Source organism: Procambarus clarkii, chromosome 18 (assembly GCF_040958095.1).
Source record: "Procambarus clarkii isolate CNS0578487 chromosome 18, FALCON_Pclarkii_2.0, whole genome shotgun sequence".
NCBI classification, from domain to species: Eukaryota; Metazoa; Arthropoda; class Malacostraca; order Decapoda; family Cambaridae; genus Procambarus; species Procambarus clarkii.
In genome coordinates, this window is record NC_091167.1 from 23,035,849 (window position 1) to 23,050,299 (window position 14,451).

General features: G+C 42.6%; 1 protein-coding gene across 1 annotated transcript in view; it reads left to right on the top strand.

Moving 5' to 3' along the window:
• LOC123754261 (ras-related and estrogen-regulated growth inhibitor-like protein) overlaps positions 1 to 14,451 on the top strand; it is a 46,522-nt gene that overhangs the window by 18,582 nt on the left and 13,489 nt on the right. The window contains exon 4 of the mRNA XM_045736494.2: positions 13,663 to 13,739. Within this exon, the coding sequence (XP_045592450.1) occupies positions 13,663 to 13,739 (77 nt within the window). The remainder of the gene's footprint in view (positions 1 to 13,662; positions 13,740 to 14,451) is intronic.

Consider the following 14,451-nt stretch of genomic DNA (forward strand, 5'->3'; position numbering starts at 1 on the left):
TCTTTTCTTTGATCTCAATCCCCTTCCCCACATATTGTTACGGTGCCCTCTCCTATTTCTCTCCTGTTCCAGCGTAAAGAGTCATATCTTCATACCTTGCAGGTTCTCTGAGATACTGAGAATCGTTTGATAAAGGAGGCAACTGAAAAGATTACGTACTTGTGGAGAAATCATCATTTCTAAGTTTTGCAGGTAAGGGGGGCTTATACTCCTAGTACATACAAAATGGCGACGCCCCTATCAGGTTGCCGCTAAGACCGTGAGGGCGCCAGCAGGCTGACCATTGGCTGACTGAGGTCACGTGACGTGAGTAACCAATCAGAGCCCGCCCCTGGAGGCTGTGATTTTACCGAGAGGTCTGGTTCAGGACCTGCAGGTCACTGAGCCAGCAGAGATTCACGGACCTTTCACGCGAGCAGAAGTACGTCAGTGAGCGCTCGAGATTGGAGGTCTTAGAAGCCTCGCTCAGTGGATTGTGCAGCCTAAAACAGTCTATGAGCATCATAGAAGACTAGTGTACTCTCGGGGAGCAGGAAGAAGCAGAGTTTAGTGGGCGAAAGAACGCCAAGAGCTCGTTGCTATTAGTCTACGATGGAGGTGAGCGGAGACACTGGGAGGGATATGTAACGCCCCGCGGGTCCCGTCCCAGTACGACGTGCTAGCTGCCGTGACCGAGTCACATCTACTGAAGATTCGGAAGGGAAACATCGCATCTGGCTCCATGAGAAATCGTCGCGGTGAAAGAGCGAGTGAGGGAAGCGACGTGCTCAGTGACCATTGACTCGGCCAGCTTGGAAGAACTGGTCAGGGAATATTTACGGTGATGACGCATTACTGCACGACGCCCGGAGGACCTGTGACACACGATCGGAACACCGAGGATCGACCCAGGAATCATGTCGACCATCGGAGGTCAGGCGTCGATGGACAGGATTGTTTTAAGGTAGATCATTATTTCCCTCCCATTGTCCATTAATAACTAGGCTAGACAGGCCCAGTATATATATCTATTAGTGTGTTTCATGATATGTTAGGTTTAGGTAAGGCTGTAGGCCACCTCATATATTACCTACTACCTGAAGAAGACAGCGTGGGACGAGTGTGGCAGAGTTGGTGGACGAGAGGGTCAACGCTGACGGAGCTGCCCAACACCCTAGCGAGGGTCCGAGTACCCCTATAAATTTGCCCAGCTGTCCAAGTTGCCAGAGGCGGCGAGAGGAGAGCTGCCAACGTTTACCAGTTCATTTACTTATATATATATCTACATGCTTATTTTCTTACATGTTTAATGTAGATCTTAGTACAGTAAACTTTATATAATTTTTACTGCTGAGTTTAAGTGCGCCCTCCATCTCTTTGAGCATTATATAAGTGATACCATATTTGCACCACACTATTATTATTATTATTATTGGAAATATTTTATTGACTGGTAACACTGAGTAACATTGTTATTAATGGAAACATATCCTAGACTGGTAACACTGAATATCATTGTGATCTTTAGAACCGTGCCATTGTCTGGTAGCACTGAGTCTAACAACTGAGATGCATTGCTGGGATGCAGAGTACCCAGCTGGCCACCTAACTAGTTGAGTGACACAGGTGTGTGACAGGTGACCCGTGACCCTTTGTTACGGCGGGCACAACTCGGAGGAAGTGAGTTGCTTCAGATGCATGAAGCAACGACTTGAGTTCAGTACCGAGTTTTCCTTCACTCCTCCGTGGGAACAAGGCCGGATCGCGAGTAGCGGTCCCACCTGTGGTACAACTGAAGGGCTCCTAGGGCGAGCAGTGGCACCCGAGTGTGTGGGAGCAAAGACCCGCGGCGGTGGTCGTGGTGTGGTCCTCATCTCTGGCACCGACATGGACCAGACCCCAAGACCCCCTCATAACAGTTTCTAACAGCAATTCTTGGACGAAACTGAACGAAACTAGCAACAAGCTTCTGGCCTCTGTCCTCGCACAGAAATCAAGACAGAGATTTTGTATTATAGATATAGATATGTGGTAATTATGTATAGTAAACCATACATTATAAAAATGCCCACAGGAAAGCCCTGGGACACTTCACTTACAAAGATTTCCTGCCATTATTCATTAAACTCTCGCTAACCCTTGGTGTCCAAAAAAATAATGATCCCTCCTCCAACACAGGATACTGTCTCCTCCCTAATATTGGAAAAGAATGAGAGTAAATTTTTGGAACGCGAGTGGCCATTACAATAATAAGGAATTCACAATGTGGTTTTATTATTTCTGTCAAGATGTAAACAAATGTCTTTCGTGATTATCGGTTCATGCTATTATCCTTAAATAAACGTTAATTGGCCGATAGTTTAATTCAAGTAAACTGTCTCTATCTATCTTCTTATAAGTTTACTTATATATTGACTACCCTTTACGATTCCGGCATTCTGCTGGGCTCTAAGTGTTCAGTAAATATCGAGAAGATAAGGGCTCATTTATCTCGTCTCTAAGGGTTGTTTAAGCGCCATCAGAAATATTTCTTCTGGTTCTGGAGTGATACTGAGGTTTGTGTTTTCTATTTTGTTTGTTATTTCTATTTTTACAAATTATTTATTAACTTTCTCTCTGGTAATCTTCAAACTCATTAACTTGTTGTCTTCACACCTTGTTTCTTTAAGTTCAGGTATCGATTCAAGTTCTTTCTGGTAAACACAGCGACAAAGTTTTAATTTAGAATACCACCCATATTGCTTTTTTATGTTTAGAAGAGCACTCCAAAAATAAAGATAGAGTAAATTTTGTAATTAAAATTGCAACCACGAATGATTCAAAGCACTAAAGCAAAGTAAAGCTGGATATTTGAAAGCAAACGAAGTTTTGAGCATTTTTTGCTTCAAGTCACCAGAAAACATACTGACTAAAGTTGACCAAACCACACACTAGAAAGTGAAGGGACGACGACGTTTCGGTCCGTCCTGGACCATTCTCAAATCGATTGTGACTCGAGAATGGTCCAGAACGGACCGAAACGTCGTCGTCCCTTCACTTTCTAGTGTATGGTTTGGTCAACATATTTAGCCACGTTATTGTGACTCCTCGTCTTCATACTGTCTTAAGTAAAATAAGCAAGACTGTAGCAAAGTGTACACCGTTCAGTTGTGGTTGCCATATATTGAGTCACAGAAGAGGAGAGACTTGACCAAAGTCAAATGCAAGGTGACGAAGTTTGTGCCATGTTAGAGACACAAAACTGGAAGAAAAACTTGAATAAATAACCATAAATTATCTCCAGAATAGTAAAATCTGATGGAATATGATTGATACTTTCAAGAGCTTGATGAACTGGGATTATGAAGACGGCCGGCATTTTCTATCTCTAAAATTAAATTGTAACTATATTCACAGGATTGTGTTTCAAGAAGGCTGACACCCAGTTGACCGAAAGTTGACACCCATCCTATTAAATCCACTTCCAGTTGACACCCGGTCTAGTGACTTCCAATTCAAACCTAGTCTATTTAATCCTCTTCCAGTTAACACCCAGTCCATTCTACCGACTTCCAGTTGATAACAATTCTATTCAACCCCACTTCCAGTTGACTCCAGTTCACAACTATTTCCAGTTGAATCTTGTTGAAGCCTAGTTTATTCAACACACTTCCAATTAAAACCAAGACTATTCAAACCCAGTTTATTCAACCCACTTCCAGTTGACACCTACTCAATTCAACCCACTTCCAGTTAAAATTCAGTTTATTCAACCCACTTCCAATTGAAACTCAGTCTATTCAACCCACTTCTAGTTGAAACTCAGTCTATTCAATCCACTTGTACTTGAAACTCAGACTACTGAACCCAGTTCCAGTTGAAACTCAGTCAGTGCAATCCAGTGACAGTTGAACTCCAGTCTTTTCAAACCATTTCCAGTTTAAACCCAGTCTATTCAACCCAATTATAGTTAAAACTTCGTCTATTCAACTCGGTTACAATTGAAATTCAGTTTATTCAACCCATTTTAATTTGAAACACAATTTATTCAGCCCACTTCCTGTTCAAACCCAGATTATTCAACCCTCCTCCAGTTGAAACTCAGTCTATTCAGCCCAGTTACAGTTGAAACCCAGTCAATTCAATCCATTTCCAGTTGAAACCCAATGTATTCAACCCAATTCCAGTTCAGACCCAGATTATTCAATTAATTATTTATTAATAAACTTTCTCTAGTTGATTGTGAACGGAGATAAAATGTCCAGTAAGCAGCTAGTCAGAGGAGTATTGGATCTTGTTATGGAATATTATGTGTTGCCTTTTGTAGGATGTGGCTTAGGGTTTTCTTGCGTCGAGGACAGTGGCGAGAGTGGGGGTCATCGTCCATAGTTGTTATGAGTGTGTGGTAGTGATTACGCACCAGCCAGAGGTCATCAGGGGTACAATGGTACACCGGTTGTTTGACAGTTGAGAGGCGGGACAAAAGAGCTGACGCTCAACCTCCCGCAAGTACAACTCGGTAAGTACAGGCGGATGAATCATCGGCGTGATTTCAACTACTAGTACAAAATCTGTCTCAATATGTTGGGGCTGAAAACAGGTTGCACAGGGATGCAGGTCAACACTTGCAAAGCGTTAATCGAGATTCTGGATCATCATCATTCACTGCTTGAGCCAAGGAATTGTTGGGGTCAGATAACAAAAGGTATTCACAGGATTATTGACGAGAGGTCGTTTCCTGTGTAGCTACTTGGAGCTAGAACTAGGCTCGTTTATTGATCCATTAACTTAGTATTTATTTTGAATATCATTGTTAATATGGGATCATTGAATTGGCTAAGAGAAAAAGAGCTATTTGCTTTCATTAGTATATTTATATGTTTAAACACACATTCAATAATAAAATACATATGTTGCGTAATAAAACATAAATGACATAAGAACATAAGAAAGAAGATAACTGCAGAAGGCCTATTGCCCGATATGAGGCAGTTCCTATTTATATCCACCCAATCTCATTCATATATATGTCTAACCTGTGCTTAAAACAATCAAGGGATCCTACTTCTATTATGTTACGCTGTAATTGCTTCCACAAATCAACAACCCTGTTACGGAACCAGTATTTACCCAGGCCTTTCCTAAATCTAAACTTATCCAATTTATACCCATTCTTTTGTGTCTTGTGTTCATACTTTTAATACCCTATTAATATTCCCTTTCTTATGTCCATTCATCAACGTATACACCTCTATCATCTCACCCCTAATTCTTCGCCTTTCCAGAGAATGTAATTCAAGTTTTGTCACTCTTTCTTCATATGACATGTTTCTAATTTGCGGGATTAACTTCGTCATCCTACGGTGGACGCGTTCTTGGGAATTTATATCCATTCTATAGTATGATGACCAAAACTGAACTGCATAATCTAAATGGGGCCTAACAAGAGCAAGATATAGTTGAAGAACAACACCAGGTGTCTTGTTACTAACACTTCTATAAATAAATCCCTGTATCCTATTTGCCTTATTATGAACACTTATGCATTTTTTTTTTAAATTCTCACTAATCATAACTCCCAGATCCCTTTTGCAATCCGACTTTGCAATCTCAACACCTTGTAGCTCGTATCTTGTAACTCTATCATTATCTTGCCTCAAAACCTTAAATTTATCAGCATTAAACTGCACCTGCCAATCTTTTGACCATTTCCAAACCCAATTTAGATCGACTTGAAGTGATAGTGATTCTTTTACCGTGTTTATTACCCTCCCGATTTTTGTATCATCTAAAAATTTGCAAATATTGCTGCTCAAACCTGAATCTAGATCATTTTTATATATTATGAGTAACAAAGGTCCCAGGACGGAGCCTTGAGGAACTCCACTAAACCCCATTTATACAAACTCTTTGTTTCCTTTGGTATAGGTATACAATAATTCAACGTAATATAGAACCCCAATACCATGAACCTCTATCTTTTTATTCAGTCTTTCATGTGGCACTGTATCAAAAGCTTTGCTAAAGTCAAGGTACACAATATCACAAACCTTACCACTGTCAACTGCCTTAACTATGGTTGAATAAAATTATTGAATTTTTTTTAAACATGAACGACCACTTGTAAAACCATTTTGTGAATCATTTATTAATTTATGTTTTTCAAGATGAAGACGAATGGTATTTGCAATTATCGATTCAAGTAACTTTCCCACAATAGACGTTAAGCAAATTGGTCGATAGTTTGATGCAAATGATCTATCTCCTTTCTTGAAAATTGGAACCACATTAGCAACCTTCCACGATTCTGGCTTCCCTGCCTGACTCAAATGATTTGTTAAATATGGTAGACAATGGCTCGCAAACCTCCTCTTTGCATTCCTTACGCACCCTGGCAAACACTTCGTCTGGCCCTGGGGATTTTTTTTACTTCAATTTCACTATTTGTTTAATAATATCCTCCCTGGTAACTGCTAAACAAGTCAACCTGTCCTCTTCCCCACCCACATAGATTGTTTGGCTGATGGCATAGTGTTCAGTTCCTCTTTAGTAAATGCAGAGATAAAATATTTATTAAAAATGCTACTCATCTATTCATCGTTTTCAGTTATCTGACCTGTCTCAGCTTTTAATGGACCTATCCTTTCTCTAATCTTTGTTCAATATAACTGAAAAAAACTTTAGGATTTGTCTTTGCTTGCCCTGCTATGCGAACTTCGTAGTTTACTTTTGCCCTCCTTATCTCTTTTTTTTAACACTTCTAACCAGTTGTACGAATTCTTGTTCTAAACTAACTTCTCCATTCTTACTCCTTTTGTACCAAGCTCTCTTTCTATCTTTAAGGTTCTTCAGATCCTTTGTTATTCCTTTCAGGTCATTATTATTCGCTAGGTCATTATTATATTACGCAACAAATATATTTATATATATCTACAAATGCAACAATTCCGTGGACCTACTCCAGGCAAGATATATTGTTTGTTCTCACTTCAAAGTGATAATGTCGGTGTCTGTTTCCTACAGAACAACACACACACATGAGCGCATCATGTTGCTTTCACCTAAATGTTTGCGAAGGATGTATAGTTCAACACTCACAAAGCTACAACAACATGCTTGGTGTACTCTTCAAGGGCCTTATACGCCCTCTCTTGGCTCTTGACACAGTCCTCATTTGTTCTCACTATCGGTGACTGGACAAACTAGCAGTGTCCCGTTTTACTGAGCTTCCAAGCCTAACTGTGATCCTTAAATACACACGCTCCAAGAATCATGATTTGTGTTGTGACGTAGACGAGTGCTTCACTTCCACGTTGTCATAAAACTCTTGTTTGATATAAGTGCTTGAACGAGTGTTCGGAGCTGAAATTTGAAGAACTAGTGCCAGTGCTGAACAGTTGCTAGAAGTTTGTTTCCCTCGGCGATGCTTGTTTATTTTTTTATTTATTTATATATATACAAGAAGGTACCTTGGGATTGTGAGGATACATAGCATAGTAATTACAATCTTGTAAAGCCACTAGTACGCGCAGCGTTTCGGGTTGAAACGAAATTTTCTTGTGGAAAAGTTTCGAGAAAAAAAAAACAGTGTTAGAGGCATGCAGGCTTTGCATGCCTGTAAGCACAACAACCAGATCCCACAGAGGTTGCTCTGCAGAGTCTCTTTTAAGGCTGGAAAATACGGCAATGTGCAACAGCAATACCACTGGCCTGGAGCAGGACGGGAGGCAGGCATCCAGTACAAAAGTAAGGAGTAGAATGAAGCTTGCTTTCTGGGAGGAGTGGGTCTTACTGGCTGCTTCCACAAACCAGGCCAATTAGGGCTAAGTAGGTGCTAAATGGGCTAAAGACCTCTGATTGGTCATTCTCATCTTCGACGGTTCTTGGACAAGTTTGCTGTGATCAAAGTTCACTTTACATCTTCTACAAAGGGCTGCCATAGGTGGCAGAGTAACTTCCTAGTCAACTCTGGCCACCGAGAGTTGCCATCTCCTTCTGTTCTCGTTAACAACGACTGGTTAGACGTCTTGATCGTTCAAAACGGCCTGCAAGCACTTCTTCCAAAGTCCCGGCAAAGATCGCAGGCAGAGCATCACCTGTGATTTGAAAGCAAACTTAGGAACGAGCTGGGTGGCATTCTCTCTTAATCTTGGCACTTCCTGACAGCATGGTGGTGCTGAGAGGACACTCTCAGCCTCAGAGCACTGAGGACAGCAACATCCTCCCTCTCTGGCATCTGCTCGAGCCAAAATTAACATAACCTCTGGCGTACAACTCTAAATGAACCTCTAACTTTAGCTCAAGGCGCCAACTTGAACTTACATTGCTCTTTAGTGAGCAAAAACGTATCTCCACCTCTAGTATATTATTAATGTGTAAAACTAAAATGAAGTTTTTCTCAAAGATTTTTTCAATTTGAGGACACGATGCCTATTACAATTATTGGGCCTCCCTAAGCCTATGACCTATCTTTTCCCGGGGTAACCTACAATAGTCACTTAACTCACATTTGCCAACTTACTGCCTGGTAAACAGAGCCATCAGGTTTAAGGAAAACGTGGCCAGATGTCACGGCCAACTCGTAGATCGAGCAATAGTGCAATCGGTTGGCAGGTAATTATTCAAACCACTGGCAAAGCTTATTTAAAAATTTCAGAAATTTCTTCATTAAAACCGAACTTTGGTCTGAAGCATCAAAATCAACTACAGATGTGCACCCAGATCACTCACTGAGAGCTCTCGTCCTCACTTGCCATGTAAAATTATTGATAATTATATAATTAAAATTATTTTCTTCATGCCTTAGGCAACTTTTGTCGCGTCACATTGGTGCTAATTATAAGTTTTTGTTTACAGATGTCGGGACTTTTATATGCATTTTTTAGTGTCTTTTTAGTGTCTTGAACATTCTTGGTAGCGTTCATAATGAGTTTATTTTTGTTATAATCATGAGCAAGTGTATGAGAGGTAACTGTTATGTGGAGCAAGTGTATGAGAGGTAACTGTTATGTGGAGCAAGTGTATGAGAGGTAACTGTTATGTGGAGCAAGTGTATGAGAGGTAACTGTTATGTGGAGCAAGTGTATGAGAGGTAACTGTTATGTGGAGCAAGTGTATGAGAGGTAACTGTTATGTGGAGCAAGTGTATGAGAGGTAACTGTTATGTGGAGCAAGTGTATGAGAGGTAACTGTTATGTGGAGCAAGTGTATGAGAGGTAACTGTTATGTGGAGCAAGTGTATGAGAGGTAACTGTTATGTGGAGCAAGTGTATGAGAGGTAACTGTTATGTGGAGCAAGTGTATGAGAGGTAACTGTTATGTGGAGCAAGTGTATGAGAGGTAACTGTTATGTGGAGCAAGTGTATGAGAGGTAACTGTTATGTGGAGCAAGTGTATGAGAGGTAACTGTTATGTGGAGCAAGTGTATGAGAGGTAACTGTTATGTGGAGCAAGTGTATGAGAGATAACTGTTATGTGGAGCAAGTGTATGAGAGGTAACTGTTATGTGGAGCAAGTGTATGAGAGGTAACTGTTATGTGGAGCAAGTGTATGAGAGATAACTGTTATGTGGAGCAAGTGTATGAGAGATAACTGTTATGTGGAGCAAGTGTATGAGAGGTAACTGTTATGTGGAGCAAGTGTATGAGAGGTAACTGTTATGTGGAGCAAGTGTATGAGAGGTAACTGTTATGTGGAGCAAGTGTATGAGAGGTAACTGTTATGTGGAGCAAGTGTATGAGAGATAACTGTTATGTGGAGCAAGTGTATGAGAGATAACTGTTATGTGGAGCAAGTAACTGAAGCTACATATAACTTTGTACAGGTAATTAGTAAGTCACACTGAATGGTGCTCCTGGCGAGGTCTTGGCTAGAGATAGTTAGTGTGTAATAGGTAACCAGTAAGGCAAAGGGAACTAATGTGCTTTGAGTAAAGTGTTGAGCAGTTAACTAGTATGTCATAAGTGAACACTATTACAGTTAACTAGTGTGACACAGACAACTAGTGTGACACAGACAACTAGTGTGACACAGACAACTAGTGTGACACAGACAACTAGTGTGACACAGGCAACTAGTGTGACACAGACAACTAGTGTGACACAGACAACTAGTGTGACACAGACAACTAGTGTGACACAGGCAACTAGTGTGACACAGACAACTAGTGTGACACAGACAACTAGTGTGACACAGACAACTAGTGTGACACAGGCGACTAGTGTGACACAGGCAACTAGTGTGACACAGGCAACTAGTGTGACACAGGCGACTAGTGTGACACAGGCGACTAGTGTGACACAAAGAACTAGTATGACAGGCAACTAGTGTGACACAAAGAACTAGTATGACAGGCAACTAGTGTGCCTACGGTAACTACGATATGCTACAGATGATTAATGCATCTTAAACGTTACTTGTTTATGCAAGATATAACTTCGATATATTGCATGGAATTTTTGCATGTTGCAACTAGTGTGAATCTCAAGAAGGTTCATATTGGGTAACTTAGTGCATTATTCAGGTAGCTTATGCTCGTTTCAGGCAAATGCTGAGCATAAGAGGTGACTGACACATATACCTGGTAGATATTCTCTCACAGGTCCCATTTCTGTACAAAGAAAGTAGTGTTTGCTGAAAGAAACTATAATGTATAAACATTTCCATGTATATCCGTTGTTTTATATTTTTGGAGAATTTTTTGTAATCAATACCCAGCACATCTTACTTCATATGTGTGGGGAGTAGACAGTAATGTTTCTGATCATTGTTTATTCGTTGTCAATAAGAATCTGAACATGTTTAGGTGTGATCTAATGAAAGGTGCGCTTTAAAGAAACTCGCAAGTCCAATTCAAATTGTAAAATTAATTTTGTAACCTTAATTTTAAAACTTCCTTTAAAAATTAAAACAACACAAACAATTGATAATATGCGCAACATTCATTTACCCAACCCAGGGATTTTTGTTATCTTTTTCCTACCTCAGCACCACTATAGTAAGGTGCCACAGTCCAGCACCACTGTAGTAAGGTGCCACAGTCCGGCACCACTGTAGTAAGGTGCCACAGTCCGGCACCACTGTAGTAAGGTGCCACAGTCCAGCACCACTGTAGTAGGGTGCCACAGTCCGGCACCACTGTAGTAAGGTGCCACAGTCCGGCACCACTGTAGTAAGGTGCCACAGTCCAGCACCACTGTAGTAAGGTGCCACAGTCCAGCACCACTGTAGTAAGGTGCCACAGTCCGGCACCACTGTAGTAAGGTGCCACAGTCCAGCACCACTGTAGTAAGGTGCCACAGTCCAGCACCACTGTAGTAAGGTGCCACAGTCCAGCACCACTGTAGTAAGGTGCCACAGTCCAGCACCACTGTAGTAAGGTGCCACAGTCCAGCACCACTGTAGTAAGGTGCCACAGTCCAGCACCACTGTAGTAAGGTGCCACAGTCCAGCACCACTGTAGTAAGGTGCCACAGTCCGGCACCACTGTAGGAAGGTGCCACAGTCCAGCACCCTGTAGTAAGGTGCCACAGTCCGGCACCACTGTAGTAAGGTGCCACAGTCCGGCACCACTGTAGTAAGGTGCCACAGTCCAGCACCCTGTAGTAAGGTGCCACAGTCCAGCACCCTGTAGTAAGGTGCCACAGTCCAGCACCACTGTAGTAAGGTGCCACAGTCCAGCACCACTGTAGTAAGGTGCCACAGTCCAGCACCACTGTAGTAAGGTGCCACATTCCAGCACCCTGTAGTAAGGTGCCACAGTCCAGCACCACTGTAGTAAGGTGCCACAGTCCAGCACCCTGTAGTAAGGTGCCACAGTCCAGCACCACTGTAGTAAGGTGCCACAGTCCGGCACCACTGTAGTAAGGTGCCACAGTCCAGCACCACTGTAGTAAGGTGCCACAGTCCGGCACCACTGTAGTAAGGTGCCACAGTCCAGCACCACTGTAGTAAGGTGCCACAGTCCAGCACCCTGTAGTAAGGTGCCACAGTCCGGCACCACTGTAGTAAGGTGCCACAGTCCGGCACCACTGTAGTAAGGTGCCACAGTCCGGCACCACTGTAATAAGGTGCCACAGTCCGGTACCACTGTAGTAAGGTGCCACAGTCCGGCACCACTGTAGTAAGGTGCCACAGTCCGGCACCACTGTAGTAAGGTGCCACAGTCCGGCACCACTGTAGTAAGGTGCCACAGTCCGGCACCACTGTAGTAAGGTGCCACAGTCCGGCACCACTGTAGTAAGGTGCCACAGTCCGGCACCACTGTAGTAAGGTGCCACAGTCCGGCACCACTGTAGTAAGGTGCCACAGTCCGGCACCACTGTAGTAAGGTGCCACAGTCCGGCACCACTGTAGTAAGGTGCCACAGTCCGGCACCACTGTAGTAAGGTGCCACAGTCCGGCACCACTGTAGTAAGGTGACACAGGCACCTTACTACAGGGGTGCTACTTTCATTTCACTACTTACTCTCTTGGCAAATTATGTCCAAGATGTCGGTGCTCATATCTGCGACTCTTCCTGTGATGGCGTCGTTTGATAGAAGGACTTCCTTCATCGTCTTAACTACCACTGTTGTCATTACTACTTCCACTATAAGATAGGTACAAGACTTAACTATGTTTTCCGGAGGTGAATGAGTCGTCCTTTCCTTGATGAGTTGGTATGCCACCTCGTAGGAAGCTGGAAGAAGGTGCTGCTGTCGTGGCTTGAATACAAGTTCATGTATAAATAAAAACACAAAATGCCAAATTAAAGCTTCAATGTAAATATGTGAAACAAGAGTCAAGTCAAAAGCCAAGGTTTAAAACAAAAATAAAATTTAATAAAATAAAATAAAAGTTACTTTAGCACCAGCAATACAACTGTCTTTATACACATCATTTACAAGCCAAAAATAAAATAAAAGCATGAGCACTAATTTCAACTCAATGGCCGAGACACTGACAACAACATTGTATAAGAGTACAGAGCTACAAGATAGAATATCATCCTAACCTAACCTACCTAACTATAACCTAACCTAACCTAACCTAACCTAACCTAACCTACCTAAGAATACCTAACACCACAACTCTTAATGAGCCGCCGGGGTAATTCACCAGGAGTTAGATGTTACCCCAGCACACCGCCTGAGTCCACCAGGTAAACCAGGTGGCTTCTGCCAGACGTTGGCTAGCTTGCCTCCCAGGCGGCAGCTGGTGTGTATACATACACCGCCTGCCTCCCAGGAGGGCAGCTGGTGTGTGTACATACACCACCTGCCTCCCAGGAGGGCAGCTGGTGTGTGTACATACACCACCTGCCTCCCAGGAGGGCAGCTGGTGTGTGTACATACACCACCTGCCTCCCAGGAGGGCAGCTGGTGTGTATACATACACCGCCTGCCTCCCAGGAGGGCAGCTGGTGTGTATACATACAGTACATGCCTCCCAGGAGGGCAGGTGGTGTGTATACATACACCACCTGCCTCCCAGGAGGGCAGCTGGTGTGTATACATACACTACCACGTCTGAGATTAAACAATGCAGAAACGCCACACACGAATGAATACTCAATGTCATATTTGCATATTATTATATAGTTTATTTTTTACACTTTACACATACAAAATTGATATAAACTAAACACAGCGTTATACATGACTGCTTTAGATCAGCCAGGAACTGAATAATGAGGGTAATGACACATAACACTGTCCTTCGCAGACATGATATACCGCGCCACCATGCCAGTCGACGGCTGCAAGATCGCTCTGGAGATCCTGGACCTCTCCTCCAACCTGGTGAGTAAATCATATATGGGTTCATGTGAGGACAATGACCGACAGACTGGTCAGCAGAGAGAATGATAAATGGATATTTGGATACAAGGCAGGATACATAAGGTACATGGGCAAGAAGTTAGCAAGATTTAACAAACACTTTTGTGCAGGAAGTTAACGTCTAGTCATTGTTTTATGGGCAATATCCATTGTTTAATATTTGTTTTATTATAAAACGTCGAAGTTCCTATTTATTGTTTCCTAAGGAATTATTTGATTTAGTAAGTGCAATATTTCGGGAACCAACAATTACTAGTTGTTTATGGGGAATAAGTCAAGAATGACGGTGCTACAGAATGCTATTCTATATATATATACAACAAAGAATTGATATAAAAAAGACAAATTATTAAGTGCTAAGTCAGCAGACACAAACAATGCTCTCGTTATTAACCTCTTGTGAGGCACAGATTCAGACGCATAATTGCTTAGGACTGCATAATTCCTTTCCACTTTCAGCTGCTTGTAATATACTGCCGTGCAGAGGTCAAAGTGGGTCATACCTCACACGACCCTCCATGACCCCTGCACCCTTACCTCCCACGACCCTCCATGACCCCTGCACCCTTACCTCCCACGACCCTCCATGACCCCTGCACCCTTACCTCCCACGACCCTCCATGACCCCTGCACCCTTACCTCCCACGACCCTCCATGACCCCTGCACCCTTAC